This window comes from Emydura macquarii, unplaced genomic scaffold, assembly GCF_026122565.2.
Source record: "Emydura macquarii macquarii isolate MOO-44397 ecotype Brisbane River unplaced genomic scaffold, CSIRO-AGI_Emac_v2 contig_1551, whole genome shotgun sequence".
Lineage (NCBI taxonomy): Eukaryota > Metazoa > Chordata > Testudines > Chelidae > Emydura > Emydura macquarii.
Genome location: NW_027131688.1, coordinates 17,513,716 through 17,531,679, shown reverse-complemented (window position 1 = coordinate 17,531,679; position 17,964 = coordinate 17,513,716). Strand labels below are relative to the sequence as shown.

Genomic DNA, 17,964 nt, shown 5'->3' with positions numbered 1-17,964 from the left:
TTGTGTCGTCCCCCCCCCCCCCCCACCAAAAAAAAAATCACAACTTTCTTACAGCCTTATTTATCTCCTGGACCATGATCCCTCCTGGCATTGGCAAAGCTGATGTCCAGATCTTGATCCTGTGCATAAAGCTGGAGTAGAAGGGCTTTGCCTGTGGGTACTGTGCCGAGGCTGGGGAGAAATGGAATCTGGATCTACATAGAGAGCTGGGCCGTGACTGCTACTAAACCTTATGGGGAAAATGTAAGCAACTGCTGCATTTCTTCCCCCCTTCCTCCCTCCCAGGCTGCTTTGTGACCGGGTGGATCTCACTTTGAATCTGTCTGTGTTCCACAGTTTCTCTCCTCTCTCTTCCTTGCATCGTTTCTGGAGTCCTCCCTGCTGTCTCTGCATAGAGCCATGGAAACCTGCCACACAATACCTGTTCTCTGCAGTATGGGATCTCCCTTCACGGGGACTCCACTACTTTGGATTGCTGCAGAGCCATGTTTTTAAGCCGCTTATGGTTCTAACCTGCCAGGCTCAGGATTTGAGACTATGTGACCAATGTGGTGAGAGTATTTTTCAAGGACCACAGACATGCCACTTGGCTGCATTGATAGTTGCAGTAAATGAAAGGGCTGATGCAGGGTGCTGGTGGAAGTTTTCAGATTGGCACACAAGGATTTAGGTACGTGTGTTTTAGAAATGTATCCCCATCTAACCTAGGCTGGGGGGGGAGGGGTTATCAAAGTGTACAGTACCTCTCTCCCTTTGGATAAGTTTGTTAATTTGAGGTAAATGGTAAGTTCTAGGTATTTAAAACATGGTGCATTATAGTCTACGATGGAGAAACAGAGCAACGTAACATGATTAAGAAGTGATTACATTTCCAAAAAAGAAATACGTAAATCAATATTGTGAATTGATCCATGTTACCCTTTAGAAAATATGGTAAACGCTGTTATTTAGTGTTCAGGAAAATCACACTTTTCGTCTACAAAGAAAAGTTATTTGAATTGATAGAAGGCTCTGTATTGGAACTGGAGAAACTGAGTTTCTCTTTCTGCACCCTCTCCCTAGGGTGTAACCTTCTCTCTGTCTTTCTAGTACTAGGCTTCCCTTCAAACAGTGGTCCCGCCTCTTCCTGCATTTGAGAAGATGCATCTTTTGTTGTTGTTTCCAAGTAGAATAGAAGTGATCCTTGTATTAGTGTTGGAATGCTTAGCACCCTGGTTATCTCTGACTTCGCTCCTCCTGAGAAATACTTACAGCTGTTAGCTTGTTTACTTATTTTTTGCTTTATAATTAGCATTGTTTTAAAGATTCTGTTGTGGATTTTTTTTTTTAAAGCATCTTACTGTGAGACATTCAGATAGCAGCTTTTTCATTTTAACTATGTTCCCTCCCCATTATATAGATCACTTCTGTATTTTTCCAGTGGAGGAGGCAATTAAGTATGTTTCTCACTTTCTCACCTTCATCAACCTGATTGAGGCAAAATGCTTAATAAACTGATGCTTCCTAAAATTCTGCTGTAGATGGATATTTAAACTGAAGAGGCCGCTCTTACTCTTTCTGACTATCCTCTAGGGGCCTGACTCGCTCCCAGTGAAGTCAATGAGAAGATTCCTTTTGATTTTAATAGGGGTTGGATCATGCTGCGGTCTAGCAGAGTTGAAGCTGATCAGTCCCTCTTGCTCGTGAGCGGGATATGAAACATTCTGCTCAAAACCAGAAAGAACAAAAGGTTGATCAGCCTCCAGCCCTTTAGGTTACTGTTACACTGAATGTAAGAGTTATTTTCCCTTAAAGTTAAGGGATGTCATAATCGGCCACTCCTCTTCCCAAATAAGAGTGACCACAGGCAGATTTGCCTGGATATAGCTAAAGGTGTGAATTACAACTCATTTTCGTTATTTCGCTTCTAGTCTCCATGTAGACAAGACCTCAGGAACGTCTGTTGCTGATTCTTCCGACGTTTGTTTTTTTTTTTTGACAGAAGTAAAAGCAATGAAATTCCTTTTTTTCTGCATGAGAGCACAGCATTTCACGTGAGCGTTAATTGTGTAATGGTTAAAATATGAACTTTCTTTTAATGCTTTCCTTAAAGAGATACAATCATAGAAGATTAGGGTTGGGAGGGACCTCAGGAGGTCATCTAGTCCAACCCTCTGCTCAAAACAGGACCAACCCCAGCTAAATCATCCCAGCCAGAGCTTTGTCAAGCCGGGCCTTAAAAACCTCTAAGGATGGAGATTCCACCACCTCCCTAGGTAACCAATTCCAGTGCTTCACCACCCTCCTAGTGAAAAACCTTTTCCTAATATCCAACTTAGACCTCCCCCACTGCAACTTGAGACCATTGCTCCTAGTTCTGTCATCTGCCACCATTGAGAACAGCCTAGCTCCATTCTCTTTGGAACCTTCCTTCAGGTAATTGAAAGCTGCTATCAAATCCCCTCTCCCTCTTCTGCAGACTAAATAAGCCCAGTTCCCTCAGCCTCTCCTCATAAGTTATGTGCCCCATCCTCCTAATCATTTTCGTTGCCCTCTGTTAGACTGTCTCCAATTTGTCCACATCCTTTCTGTAGCAGGGAGTCCAAAACTGGACACAGTACTCCAGATGTGGCCTCACCAATACCGAATAGAGGGGAATAATCACTTCCCTCGATCTCCTGGCAATGCTCCCACTAATGCAGCCCAATATGCTGGTAGCTTCTTGACAACAATGACACACTGTTGACTCGTATCCAGTTTCTTATCTACTGTAACTCCCATGTCCTTTTCTGTAGAATTGCTGCTTAGTCAGTTGGTCTCCAGTCTGTAGCAGTGCATTGGGATTCTTCCATCCTAAGTGCAGGACTCTGCACATGTCCTTGTTGAACCTCATCAGATTTCTTTTAGCCCAATGCTCCAATTTGTCTAGGTCACTCTGTGTCCTAGTGCTACCCTCCAGCCAATCTCCACCAGCTTAGTGTCATCTGCGAACTTGCTGAGGGTGCAATCCACCTCATCCTTCAGATCATTAATGAAGATGTTAAGCAAAACCGGCCTCAGGACTGACCCCTGGGGCACTCCACTTGATACCAGCTGCCAACTAGACATCGAGCCATTGGTCACTACCCGTTGAGCCCAATGATCTAGTCAGCTTTCTATCCACCTTATAGTCCATTCATCCAATCCATACTACTTTATCTTGCTTAGAAGAATACTGGGGGAGACAGTATTAAAAGCTTTGCTAAAGTCAAGGTATATCATGTCCACCATGCTGCCAAGTATCTCTTTAAAGACTGCGGGCCAGATTCTTCATGCTATTTCTGTTCCCTTTGCTTTTCTGTTGTGGTAGAAGGAGGTTGCAATTTGGTTACAGCCTCCATGGAGGAGACTTCTCAGTTCTAAGTCAGCAGAGTCAGCTCCCACACCAATCTACCCTTTCTCTGCTCCCCTATGGCAATTCTCAGCTAGCGTATGGGCCCTAGGGGACTGTACCCAACTGTCATAAGTTCCAGCAGCCCCCAGGCTCCACTAATGTACATCAAGGCCATGGACAGGGAAGCTTGAGGATCAGGGAAACATAGCCAGACCCCTGATGTCACCACTCCCTATGCCCCCCCTTCTACACGGACTGTATCTTGGTGCAAGATAGAATCAGGACCTATATAACTTGGTGCAACAGAGAGTCTGTCTTGACTTTTTAAATTTGGTATCAAATGTGCCTCAATTCTTTTTCTTTTTTTTTTTGTGTGTGGGGGAATCATCACACCTTTGCTGCATTGATTTTTGCGTTGCACACCGTAAGTGCAAGCTGGCTGTACCACAAATTGTGCCAAGCATTGTGCCCAGAGTTCTCCATTTCTGCAGACACCGCTGATGACTGTGATGTCCCCAGCTAACCTAAGAACCAGGAAGTCCCTGGTCATGTTAGATGCTGGGTCATCCAACCAGAACATTGTTGACCTGTTTCTTTGTCTCAGGCGTGGTACAAGACCTTTCAGTATGAATGGTCCAGCCAAGAACTTGTATCAAAGGGGCTCTTCCAGAGTTATTGAGGCAATAACTCAGCAGTAGTAAAGCTTTTACCAGCTTCTTAATTTTGGCCCATTGTTCTCCTTCTCGGTCCAGTCCTGTGAGGTACTGAGCACCCATGTCTTCCATTGATCGTAGTGGGTTTGTCTTGGCTAGGATTTAAAGGTGTGTTGCTGTTAGAAGATTAGTTAGCATCCTAAAACTCTAGTCTAGTCAAGGCAGTGTAGACTTTTAACAAGTGCCAAGAAGTTTGAGTGGCAGGATTTCCCACTAGGTGTCATCTTGACCAGTTTAGCACCTGCTTCCTTGCCTTGCCACACTAGAATATGAGGACATGTTAGCCAATGCTTTAAATCCTAGTGGAGGCAAACCTGATGAGTAACGAGCACTCATCATCTGGTAGGGCAGGTTCCTTGGTTGTCTCCCATTACGATAGCAGAATATCCTGCATGCACAGTTTGGCTGTCTTTTGAAGCTGTGAAACCACATATGAGATTGTATTGTACTGGAAGACAGGGCGGAGCAGGGCGACTCAAGTGACAGCCTGTGGAGGGAGGTGAAGGTCTGTATCAAGGCACTCATGGTCCTGAGGCATGTGCAACTTTCTCCTGTATCCCTTGTTTTAGGCCCAAAGTTGCCTACATTCCATACATATATGGTGTCCTCTCTTTTCTGTCATGGCAAATTATCTACATCAGAGGTAAAGAATCATGAAACTGGGGTTCCAGAAAGAATGAGTTACAGGAAAGGGATAAAGCCCACAACCTCTTTGAGGCAGGGGCCATTTTTTGGTTCTGTTTGTACAGCACCCAGCAAGATGGGGTCCTGATCCATGACCAGGGCTTCTAGGTGCTACTGAAATAAAATAAAATAAAATATAAAAACAAATAAAAAAATAAAAAAGAATATATTTAGCTTCCTGTGTGCGTAACCCTATGTGTCTGTGTCCGTCCATCTCTCGTCTTGGGTCAACGTCACATGTTAAGTGGTCCAATGGCTAGGGGAAAAAAGCTTAAGGTTTGAGAGTGGGGAACAATTCCCCACTTTGCCACAGACTTCCTGTATGACCCTGGGCAAGTCACTTAGTTTCTCTGCGCCACATCTGTACAACGGGGATAAAAGCACTGCCCTCCCTCAGAGATGTTATGAGGATAAATACATTAAAGATTGTGAAATGCTTTGAGATATAGTGATGGAAAAAAGCGCTATAGAAGAGCTAGAAGGAGTTGTTGATATTATGTATTATTTATCTGGGGCTTGGCAGGGTGATGTGTAAATGTGTTGGAGTTTAGGGGGATGCTCCTGGGTGTTACTTCTCTGTGTGCAATATCAGTTGTCCAGAGGACATTTTCATATAATGGAAACTGTTGTATAACTTTAACTAGCATGGTCACTTCCTGGCTTGTCTGCTAGAGAAATAACACCCTTTGGATGGCATGGCAGATAGAATTGTCTCAGCAGTAAGGATCATTTTTCATTTGGAACTGACTGTATTTACACACAATGGTGACCCACATTACTTACAGACTTTTTTTTCATGAGATACCACAGTATTAGTGATGCAGCCTGAGGCAAATCTGGATTTTTGGGTTTTTTTCATATCTAATCAGTAACTTCTGCTTTTTTCAGCAGGTTATAAATGATGTAGGATATCACATGATATATAAACCACCTCCAAATAGAACATATGCTTGTTTCCAATCAACCCGTTGGGGTCATTCTGGAGGAGACATTTCCTTGGTTGAAACTTAGTTTGGAAAAAGAAGAAAAAGCTGTGGGTTTATCTGCTGCTAGGAACATTATCAACATGTTTGACATCAGCAAGGGAGAAAAAATTCCCCAGCAAACAGTTACAATATTTGTCACAAAAAACATTCTTTTGTTTTAATACTAGAGTTCTCATGAAACTGTACTGGACTCTGTTTGCTTAAAAGCAAGTTAGGAGAGCCATTTTACAATGGGGTTGTGGAAGCCAGTATATATGTACCTGGGGAACGGGAGGGATTCATCTTCCCAACAGTTGATTGGTAGATGTTCAGAAAAAGTGTAGTTTTGCCTACTTTGGTGGTTTGTTCAATTTTGCAGATACTCATAGATACTACAGAGGTTTATATTGATGCGCTTTTCATTGACTGGTCTAGTTTTTCCTGTTAGAATTCAGGTCAAGTTGGGAAATGGAAAATAATCCTAAATATAGAGCAGAGAGTGTCAGTAACCTTAATACATTTTTCAAAACTATAAAGAACGTGTAGAAATTGAACAAAGAAACAATTTATTTTGCTTGTAGTTTATTCATGCATTTTGAAGATTAAGTTTACTGAGTGCGAGTAATGTCATGTGAAGTCACTGGGACTACTCATTTGAATAAAGTTAGTCGTGTGTAGGTATTTCCAGAACAGAATTCTTAGATAAACACATAACTTTTGTTATTAAAAAGGAAGCAAACACCTTTCTCCTAATCAAGAAGAAATTTAGATGGAAATGTATTACATTAATTGAGTGGAAAATGTACATATCCATTAAATGAGTTTTCCTTTTGAAAATACCTTGGTAATAAACGTTAGAAGAAAATTGAGGGATACCGACTTGGTAGGTTTGTGCATTTAACTGAGATGGGATGTTAAGCACCAATCTTGCAAACATTCAGCCTTGTGCTAAACTTTCAGCACATGAATAGTCGTAATGACTTCAATGGGATATTTAGAACAACCATGTCAGCTTTTACTGTTTATCCTCTGGCTATTTATAGAATAAATAATGTGTAATCTTCCACCCCCGCCCATATCAGGTGAGCATAATATCACCATTTTATTTTGATTAACATAACCTCTTGTGTCTGACCAGTCTAAAATTCATTATGCCTTTGTTCCCAGTCTCGCAGTGTGGATAAGCAGCATGCTGTGATCAACTATGACAAGGACAAAGATGAGCACAGGGTGAAGGATCTTGGGAGCTTAAATGGGGTAAGTAGTAAACTCATCAGCTGACTAAGACATATATGCTGCATATGTATAGGCCCTAATCATGCAACCTTTATGAGCATGCTTAACTTTACTTGCGAAAGTAGACCCATTTTGAGTCAATGGGACTTAACTCATATGAGTGAAGCTGAACACCTGCATAAGTGTTTGCATGGCTAGTTTGAGCAATGAGTTGTTTAACTGGACAATAAACACTCATCCATTGAAGTTATTTTCCTTTATTTTGGTGCTCCCTCTTTCTCTGCTCTCCCCCCTCCCTCCGGTCGCTGCCCCCCACCTCCAGTACCCTAGCTGAACTCTTCAGTTGCTAATAAAATCATACAACTGGTTGGAAAAGAGGAGAAATTAATCCCCCCCCAAAATGGGTTGACATTTTGTCTCTGTTTTGCATCAACATTTTCTGACTGGTCCTATAAAACTGCAAACCTAGTAAAGATTCTTCAATCAGCTGTTCATGCTAAGCAGGGTGACCTTGGGACAAGCCAACTCTCTTCCTAATTAATGATATGCAGTATGGTATGCCATTTAATTTCTCTGTTTAGATAAACCATTTAAAAACTGCCTTTTTAATCATGAGAATACGTCCCCTCCTGCTCTGTTTCTGTTATTAAGATTGAGGTGCAGCGTCGCCTAATGAATTCAGCACGGAGTTGGGAGCCAGCCACTTTTGAGTCTTGATCGATACTCTGGCACTGACTCACCGTGTGGCTTCAGGCAAGTCACTTAGGGCTTAGCTAAAGCGGGGTAGTTAAAGCAGTACTGCCCCGTACTGTGGATCCCGTTATTTTTGGTACAAAGATGCTTTGTACTGGTATAGCTATTTCTGTAGGAAAGGAGAATAAGCTATAGTATAAGCTTCAGTATGAGGCACCTCAATAGTGGTATAACTGTGTCCACACAAGGGGTTGTACTGCTATAACTAGTTTAGTTTTAAAAAAAAACCCACCCCCCCAAATAGTTACACTGCTACAAAAACTGTATGTAGACCAAGCCTTGACCTCTCTGCCAGTGTCGTCATCTGCAAAACGTGCATTGTCATCGTCGTTATGTACTTCGCCGAGGTGTTGTGTGAAGGGTAAAGAGTTGTTTGTAAAGTGATTTGAAAATGGAAAGCTCTGTAGAAGCGCTAAGTATTATTATTTTGTTACATAAATACTGTAGAGGGGTGACTAGCTCAGAACTTATGAGGCAGGGAAGTCACTGTGGCAAAACAGCAGCAGCAGCTGAAAGGGACTGATAGGTGACGGCAGAGATGATGCAGGCTGCTGTGCTCTTGCTTTAAATGAATATTAATATAATTGCGACTAAATAAAACAAACCAGCATTCATGAGAAGAGGTACGCCCTGTGTAGGGACCTTTGTACTCTTTAAGCGGAGACCTGCACCCGGTGCCTATTTTTGTTCTGAAACTACAGGCCAGGTTCTTCGCAGGTGTAAATCACCGTAGCTTTGAAGTCCATGGAGTCTTGCTGATTTTACTCCAGCTGAGGATCTTGCCCTATATTCTAAAATATTTTCACTCAATTTAATACTCGGTTTTGTCACACATATTTAACTTGGCTCTTGTGAAAGGATGAGGAGGGGGAAATTATGCCCCAGCACTGAAGGCATATTTGCTTATTTTCCCCTGTAAACCTATTTCTTGAAAGTCACTTTTGAGAGAGTCAATTTTTTGTTGTGTTTTGCAAGCAGTGACTTCCTTCTTATCCACCCAAGGAAGGGTACGTTCCGTGCTGGAGTTGTATTGCAGCTCTGAAAACCCAGCAACAGACAGCTGCTGCTCATGTCCTAGCTATGTAGAATTCCATCTCTGAGCATGAGATAACTCCCAGTGTTTGCTAGTGCCCATCTCCTGATTGGAGTGCAGCCGTGTGCCTACCCCTCCTGCAGCATGCCAGCACTTGTTTGCATACATTTGTGATCTGTTTTTATTTTGAACTGGACATACAAAAAGCAATTACACACAACTGCCTGATACTCACATGTGGATTCGTTTCTTTTCTATTAGGAAACCTGGAGTCAATTTCCATCTCTCCCACACACTTCTTGTGAGACCTTGGGCAAATCACTTAATCTCTCTGGGCTTCAGTTCCCCATCTGTAAAATGGGAACAGTTAGCTTGTAAACTCTTTGGGGTTGAGGGCCACCTTTTAGTTCTGAGTTTGTGCAGCACCAAGCACATTGTGGCCTTAGGTACCACTTCAGTGCAACTAATGACGATGCTTCCTTTCATGCATGTCCTGCATCCCCCCTCTGCTGCTCTCTCCTGTATATTTATTGTAAGCTTTTTGAGGCAGAGACCTGTCTCATAGCATATACATATACAGAATCTCCCATGGTGTAATACTGATCTCCATAGGGGCATGTGGATGTTATTGTAATAGCTAAAGAAAATTAAATCCCATACATAGAATGTTTGACAATTGTTAGAATTATTCACAACACTTTGTTTTCACCGTTTTTTCTGTGAAGCTCGGTGTTTTCAGAGTTCTATACATGTGTTCCATTGGGTTGCTTGCTAAATATGTAAACATTGTCTTCCATCAAAACGATGACTATGCTTTTGTTTTGCAGACTTTTGTGAACGATGTCCGAATTCCTGACCAGAAGTACATCACACTAAAACTGAACGATGTGATTCGCTTTGGCTATGATATCCTTATTGTCTGGATACAGCATTACGCACTATTTTTGTTTTAAGTTCTCTGTTTTGTTAAATATCCTAAATTAGGGCTAATGACTAAGTGTCTTGATTTTGCCTCTCAGAGCCTCTGGATGTCTCATCAGCTGAGAATTTCTGCACTGTGGGCTTGATCCAAAGCATGCAAATGTTAACTCCCTTTGCTTTTCACTGGGCCTTATGATCAGGCCTTATGTTAGCAATAACTGCATTCATTCATCATAGGTGCCATCTCTATCTCTCTCAGCTTAATGGGACAAAATCGGGGGGCCCGGATAATCTCCATCCAAGAATATTAAAGGAACTGGCACATGAAATGGCAAGCCCAATTGTAAGGATTTTTAATGACTCTAAACTCAGGGGTCGTACACTATGACTGGAGTATTGCTAATATCGTTCCAGTTTTTAAGAAAGGGAAAAAAGAAACTACAGGTCTGGCCTGTAAATTTGACCTCAATTGTGTGCAAGATCTTGGAACAAATTTTGAAAGAGGCAGTAGTTAAGGACATCGAGGTGAATGGTAACGGGAATAAAATACAACATGGTTTTACAAAAGGTAGATAGTGCCAGACCAACCTGATCTTCGTCTTTGAGACGATAACGGATTTTTTTAGACAAAGGGAATGCAGTAGACCTAATCTCCCTGGATTTCAGTAAGGCATTTGATACAGTTCCACATGGGAAAATTATTAGTTAAATTGGAGAAGATGGGGTTTAATATGAGAATTGAAAGTGGATGAGAAACTGATTAAAGAGGAGACTATGATGAGTCATACTGAAAGGTGACTTGTCAGGCGGGAGGGAGGTTACTAGTGGAGTTCCTCAGGGATTAGTTTTGGGACTGATTTTATTTAACATTTTTATTACTGACCTTGACACAAAAAATGGGAGTGTGTCAATGAAATTTGCAGATGACACAAAGTTGGGAGGTATTGCCTATACAGAGGGAACCAGAACATCATACAAGAAGATCTGGATGACCTTGAAAACTGGAGTAATAGAAATGGGATGAAATTTAATAGTGCAAAGTCATGCACTTAGGGAATAACAACAAGAATTTTTACTATAAGCTGGAGATTTATCAGTTGGAATGGCAGAAGAGGAGAAAGACCTGGGTTTGTTGGTTGATCATAACATGGTTATGAGCCACCAACGTGATGCGGCTGTGAAAAAGGCTAATGCAGTTCTAGGATGCATCAGGCGAGGTATTTCCAGGAGAGACAGGGAAGTGTTAGTACCATTGTACAAGGCACTGATGAGACCTCATCTGGAATGTGTGCAGTTCTGGTCCCCCATGTTTAAAAAAATGAATTCAAACTGGAACAGGTGCAGAGAAGGGCTACTAGGATGATCAGAGGAATGGAAAACCTACCTTATGAGAGGAGACTCAAAGAGATTGGCCTGTTTAGCCTAACCAAAAGAAGGCTGAGGAGAGGTATGATTGCTCTCTATAAATACATCAGGGGGATAAATACCAGGGAGAGAGAAAGGAGTTATTTAAATTAAGCACCAATGTGGACACAAAACCAAATGGATATAAACTGGCCATCAGCAAGTTTAGGCTTGAAATTAGACAGAGGTTTCTAACCATCAGAAGAGTGAAGTTCTGGAGCAGCCTTCCAAGGGGAGCAGTGGGGGCAGAAAATCTAACTGGCTTAAAGAGTGAACTTGATAAGTTTATTTATGGAGGGGATGGTATGATGGGACAGCCTACAATGGTGTGTAGCTGATCTGTGACAGTCAGTAGCAAACATCTCCATTGGCCGTTGATGGGACACTAGATGGGGAGGGCTCTGAGTTACTAGAGTGAATTCTTTCCCAGGTGTCTGGATGGTGGATCTTGCCCACATGCTCAGGGTCTAACTGACTGCTATATTTGGGGTTGGGAAGGAATTTTCCCCTGGGTCAGATTGGCAGAGACCTGTTTTTGCCTTCCTCTCAAGCACAGGGCATGGGCCACTTGCAGGTTTAAACTAGTGTAAATGGTGGATTCTCTGTAACTGGAAGTCTTTAAACCATGATTTGAGCACTTCAGTAACTCAGCCAGAGGTTAGGGGTCTATTACAGGAGTGGGTGGGTGAGGTTTTGTGGTCTGAAATGTCCAGGAGGTCAGACTAGATGATCGCGATTGTCCCTTCTGGCCTTAAAGGCTATGAGTTTAGTTATAATTTTAACGTGGAACCCTGGATGTTGCACTTCATCAGGCACCGAGCTGGGAGCAGATGATGTGTGTGCGTATGTGTATTGTGACAAAGCTTTTCCTCTACCTCGGTGGGTCCAGTGCTTCCTTCTAGCGGAAGGTCAGGGAACTGCTTCACCCTTTAGTGTTCTTCCACCCCCTAGTGGTGAGGGCAGATAATACAGCCTTTCTAAGATGGCCACTCCTTGCTGTCTCCCAGTCCTGTCCCTGGTTCTCACAGGCCCTTGCCCCTTTGCTGGGGCTCTTGCCCCTCCAATGAATGGCTGGTGGGGGAGGGGGAGCCGGTCCCACCCTGGACTCTGGGCCCCAACCCGGGGACCCTACAAGTAGCAGCCTCGAGCTGTGGCTTCAGGAAAGCTGCTAGCTTCCGTAGGTTACTTCTCCACGCCCCTGGACTTAATGTCCGTACCCTGCCTGGACAGGTGTCCTTCCTGGAACTCCTTGCCAAGGAAGGCTCTTGACTCCTGACAGCCCCACTGGGTGTGGTAGTGCCCAAACCAAATGGCCAGGTCAATCTTTCCCTTCTGGCAGGGTCTCTTCCCTTAGGCCTCCAGGCCTGGTAAAGGTCCTTTGTCCTCTTTGGGCAGGGTTTTCCCTCCCGCAGTCTTTGTACCTGCAGGGTTCTCTTCTGCCAGCATTCTGCTCCTTCTCCTAAACCCTCCTGGCTCTTGACAGCGTCTTGCTGGCTCACGCCTTCTGATAGCTTGCCTCACAACTCCAGCCACTCCCTTTCTCTGTAGGGGAGGCTTTTAACAAGTCCTAGGCGGGGCCTTGGTTAGCTCCAGGTCTGTTAATTAACCTGGAGTAACCCCTGCTCAGCTACCAGGGGAAAAGGAACTTGCTGAGCCTGGGGCTGATATATTGGCCTTCTAGCACTCTCCGATAGCCATCTAGTCTGACTCTGTCACAGTATGTATAGAGAGCTTGTGCAACATCCTCCTAGGATTTTATTTTTTACCACTTCACAGTGCAGATTTTCAGCCAGACAGGCCCATCCTGTTGTTTGCAGGAAAAACTTGTATGTCAAAAATGCACCTCTGTTGCTTTGCCTGCAGGTGACTTGTGCTTGCAGATCTCAGTACTTAAATATCTAGCTTTTGTGCCCACATAATTGGATACTTAGATGTGTAACTACTAAGATTTGTTCCTGCAAATCGCTGCGGGCATAAAACATGTGGACACGTCTATTTATTTTGCAGCTGTAAACTGCAGCTTCATGAGGGAGGCCAGGCACTGGGCATGTGACTGCTGTTTGAAATGTGTAGGCAGTCAGTCCGTGCTGAAACATTCTATGAGCTTTGATATCTGCGTCCTCCCCCTTCCAACCTGCCTACTGGTTTGTTCCATCCATCCATCACATCTCTTTTAGCTGTAAGCTCTTTACAGCAGGGACGTGTCAATTACTAGATGTTTGTACCCTGTGAAGCGCAATGGGGCCCCTACCTGGTTGAGGCCTCTCCCCACTGCACTATAAGGCATTGATCCAGCAAGGTGCTTACACATGTGCCCCATCTTGAGCGTGCTAGTGACATCAGTGGGACTACTTGCGTACTTAAGGCAAGACATATGTTCAAGTGCCTCGCTGAATCGTGGCCTCTGTGGATAATATGTTGGTATATTATTAATAATACATCACTGTCTTCTCTTGGGACCTCTGATTTGATCTCTACAGAAACCTGAAGAAGACGGCTGTAAACTCGAATACCTCCAAGGCGTTAAGCCAATGGCCAGAGTGCAGGTCAATTTTAATGACTGTGATACAGAGCTAAACTTTTCCAGTAACTCTGGGCGTTGTCCGTCGTGGTCAAGGGGCCCGATCCTGCAGCTGTTACTCATGAACATTCCTACTGAAATGAAATATTGCAAGTGACGAAGCCTCTTTATGTTGCCCCTGAACGGGAAGACTTAGGAGAGGGAGGGTTGCAGGATCAGTCATTAAGTGCAGCCTGCACCAAATTAATTTTCTGCCCATCCTTTGCCATGGAAATGACATTTTCAAGAGTGCTTTCTGGGCCTCTCTTGTTCAGCCCTATACTGATGGCAGCATCTTTCTTATGTTCTGAGTCAGCTGAGCTCTCTTGCATAAGACCCTGCAGCAGTTTTTCCACTGAGAGTGGCACTCGCGGGCTGGTGAGCCTTCCCAGCTACGCTCATGTCACTTGGTCTATTTTTAGTTTAACATTTCCCATCCTGTTTTTTATCCCCCTCTGCTCTGTGTAATTTTAAGGGGGCTACTTCTGACAACATTGCTGAACGCTTCCTTTATTCACTTTCTGTGCGGCATCCGTGGAGGTAATTGTCTAGGCCCACACACACGAATATGGTCCCTATTTAGAGAGGCTATAGCATCTCGCCCTCTGAGTTACTCTCCACACAAGAAGCTATAGCGACCAAAACCTTGTTAATGCAGAATAGGGTTGTGCCTTATGTGGCTGTGCAGGGAACTAAAGATACCCTTCCATTCCCTTGCGCAACCCCCTGGGGACTATTCCAGTCATGAGTGGGCACTGAGGGGGAAGGGCAGGAGCTGTGTAGCTAACAGCTGGGTAAGGAGAAGCAGGGAGTGGACAGTCATGGCTCTGAATTCCTTCCCACAGCTCCTTCTGTACCAGTCCAGCTATGTGCCACTCAGTCCTCTGCCTAAAGGCTCAATGTAGCCAATAGGAGTCGAGACATATATTGCAAAATAGGCAGTGTTGGTTTAAGGCAATAGTTATATTGGATGGTTAGTTCTGGTAGAATGACAACTACTTTCAGGTTTTTCATCTATTTTTTCCTTCTAGGCTATTCAACTTGTATAATCACATCTGTTTCATTTACAGTATCACTGTGTATTTGATTCCTTCTCTGCTTCCTTAACAAGCGCTGTACATTCTAACATGTATGTCTTGGAACAAATTCAACACAAAGTGCCAGAGGAAGCATTAAAGGTAAGCACATGTGTTATTTTTGAATGGAGATACTGGTACCTGTGAAGCGAAGACAGCATTAAACAGCGAAACCCTGCAGTGTGTTCATAAACAACGGTCTACATTTTTCAGTGCCCCAGTGACAGCCATATAGCTTGAAGCTCTTATACACTTCGACAATACAGTGTGGAAACGACCACAACTCAAGGTTTCCCATCAGTATGTGCTTGGGAAGACCTCACCTTGAGGAATGGATCTCCTAGCTAGTCACGTCTATTCTCTCCTATCCCAACACTAGCATCTAACTGAAATGATTCATGATTTCATGACTGCCAGTTAAACAAAGGGCACTGACACTTCAGTGTATAGAGATGAACTCCCAGCGTGCTAAACTTTGCTTCAGCAGGAAATCAATGTCCTCCTAGAAATGGAGGGTGTATATACCTTTCTGTGAGTCTTATGCCAGCTCCTTAATGCTTCCTCCAACGGGCCAATGTTTGCTCAGTTTACTCTCAGTAACAGTCTCAATTTTAATAGCATCTTTTCTCTCCAGAGATCCCAGTTTTCCTCATGTTTTTCCTTACAGAGCAGTTTCAGTTACTTCAGTGAAATGGCTCCCATGAGCATGAGCTGCAGGATCAGATACAAAACGTAGCAGACTCACTTCACCCATGACAGTCAGGCAGTCACCTCTGGGGTGGAATGCCATAGTTGTTTCACAGCTCACAGCAACGCTGCCCAGCAGTTTAGAACAAGAAATACCAATACCAAATGTCAACCTTCAATTGACAATTATAGTCTCATATCCTGGGTCTACTTGTGTAGGAGGGTAGGATTGGGTGAATCATTCACTGAACTTCCTCAAACCTGATTTTTATGGAAACACCCTGTTAAGTAGATCTGGTTCTGAGTAGATCATTGAACACTGCCTAGCTTTACGGGGAACCTGATTGAATGTAAAATAGCTATCTGACCCTTCTGTCCAGATATGAGACAATTAATGATCAAATATGTTGTGGTGCCACTGAAATCTTAAGGTAAGGTAGATAAAAGGATGTTTTGGAAGAATTCATCATGCTGTTGTGAGACTAAAGGATGGTGAGGAGGTTCAGTATTTGAATCCTGAATGGAAGGAGCATTCATTCTAATTGTTCTTAGTTTATTTTTTAATACGTCTCCTAATGAGATGGAGCTCAGTTGCAATGACCTTGTCACTTAATATCCTTCTAAATTAGGTATTTGAAAGCTTCTCAGCTGGCATTTATATTACTCCACAGCCTTTGTTTAGGCATGTATTTTCTTCTTGTTTCAGGGCACAACCACAATATTTGTTCTTATCTGATCACATGGGGAGATAGTTGTCTCTTTTCATTGCCTGTTGTAAAGCACCACGAAGCCTTGTACATGTTTTTGCTTATGTGTCTGCAGCATGAAAAGTATACTAGCCAACTGCAGATGAGTTTCAAGGGCACGGTGATGAAAAGGGTGGAGCAGCCGGTGGAACATGGTGGTTATACTGAATCCCCGCAAGCAAAACTGGAGAAAGGAGAGAGGAAAGCAATTACAGGTATTTGCTCAGAAACCAGTTAGTCGAGGTGCAAAACAGCCACTTACAATGCGTCTTGATTTCTTTCCTTATTCAGGATAGAACTACAGTAATATAGGATACTTTTAGAAGCAATTACAGATGTCCTCTTTCTAAACTTCTAATTTAAGTAGGCTTGTTTCAAACAAGGAGCCTTGCTTTCACTCATGCAGTCTTCAGAAGAAATTTACCAGTCTGACATTACAAGAGAGCTCTGCTATTGCAGTGGTATTTTTGAGTGGTCCAGTTTGCAGGGGGGATGTGGGCAGAGCAGATCTGGCTAATTCTTGGCACCTGTCTGATTTATTTTTAATTTCTTCCTTGAATTGGCACAAGAATGGTGCCAGTGACTCAGCTTGGAAAATGCAAGGCTTCGTGGATGGCTGCCAAAGTGCACGGGATGTCGGCAGCACTGAATTCACTGCAAAAATCCTTCGTGGTCTTTAAGTAACCGCATTTCCTAACGTGATGGGGAATTGAACTCTGGTGTATTTTGGGATGGATGGAGTGCTTCAGGCAAAATCAGGACCGTTGTGAACCTTTTCAGTTTGGCTGTGCCCCTTCCAATACCTTCTCCCTCACTCCCTTTGTCTGTCATTCCTCCCCACCTCAACTCTGTGTTCTTCCTCCCCCAGTCTAATTCCGACCAGGATATCTCTTGTTTCTTCCCTACGCCACACCTTTGAGGAACTGTGCTCTTAACAGACGTAGCAGCCTCTCTTAACTTACTTCAGACTCCTCAGAATCATGATGCTTCTCCTCTAGTTGTGCCCAAAGTGCATTGCTTACCTTTGGAGCTTCAGAGATGTGAGATGAGCAAAGGTCAGCTTAAATGCACTCTGCAGGCTGGTTGCCTGCCATGCCTTCTAGAAGCACCAAAGTGCCAGGAAAGTTGCAATAAGCAATAACCTGTGGCCTCGCTGAGAGGCTGTCAGTCAGACTGAGTGGGCCCTGTAGACCATCAAAGGAAGGAGAGGTAGTAGGCAAGAGGGAAAAGAACTTGGGGGAGCGTCATGTGGTTAAGGGAGGGAAGTCTGGGTCTGGATTGCAGGAGAGGGATGAGAGGGATATGTGGATTTGGTACAAAAACTTTGTAGAAGCATTTGACTATTTAGATACTTGGGTGAATGTGTCAAGGTTTCCCATCACTAGTTCTGTCTGGACTGAATGTGACCTTAATCGCCAATATATTGTGTGTTGTGCTTGTGAAAATCCCACTAAGCTGGGAGAGTGTATTAAAGCAACATAGCATCTCTCTTCTGTATTTTCCCTTCTTCTTCTCTCCTGCTTTATGTGAAAGCACACATGTGTTTCTGCTCCCTGACTCATTCCCTGCACCTTGGGAACCTTTTCCCTGTTGCTTTTCATGTGTCCATGTGTCACTCTTACTTGTAGTGAATACAGTAAATGTGGCACATTCTGCTTTGCTCCCTTGCGAGTCATTCACAGCGCTCAGTTAGAGGGATGAGCTTGACTGTGATTAGCTGTGACACAGAGGAGGGTGAAAGGAGGTGAACTTAATCCTGGCCTTGCTGAAAACTGTCCAGCTGTAGCATAACATGAGCCAGATTCTTGAAACAAGTTGCAAATATCCAATTTGT

The 17,964-nt window shown here is 43.5% G+C and overlaps 1 protein-coding gene across 3 annotated transcripts in view; it reads left to right on the top strand.

Annotated features, from left to right (window-relative positions):
- CEP170B (centrosomal protein 170B) overlaps positions 1-17,964 on the top strand; it is an 81,117-nt gene that overhangs the window by 14,100 nt on the left and 49,053 nt on the right. For 2 of the 3 annotated variants that reach the window (XM_067554956.1, XM_067554955.1), the window contains exons 1-2: positions 13,828-14,799; positions 16,207-16,345. In XM_067554956.1, the coding sequence (XP_067411057.1) occupies positions 14,749-14,799; positions 16,207-16,345 (190 nt within the window). In that variant the 5' untranslated portion in view covers positions 13,828-14,748. Of the gene's footprint in view, positions 1-6,881; positions 6,972-9,563; positions 9,643-13,827; positions 14,800-16,206; positions 16,346-17,964 lie in introns of those variants that run through there. The other variant, XM_067554957.1, reaches the window with a different exon arrangement.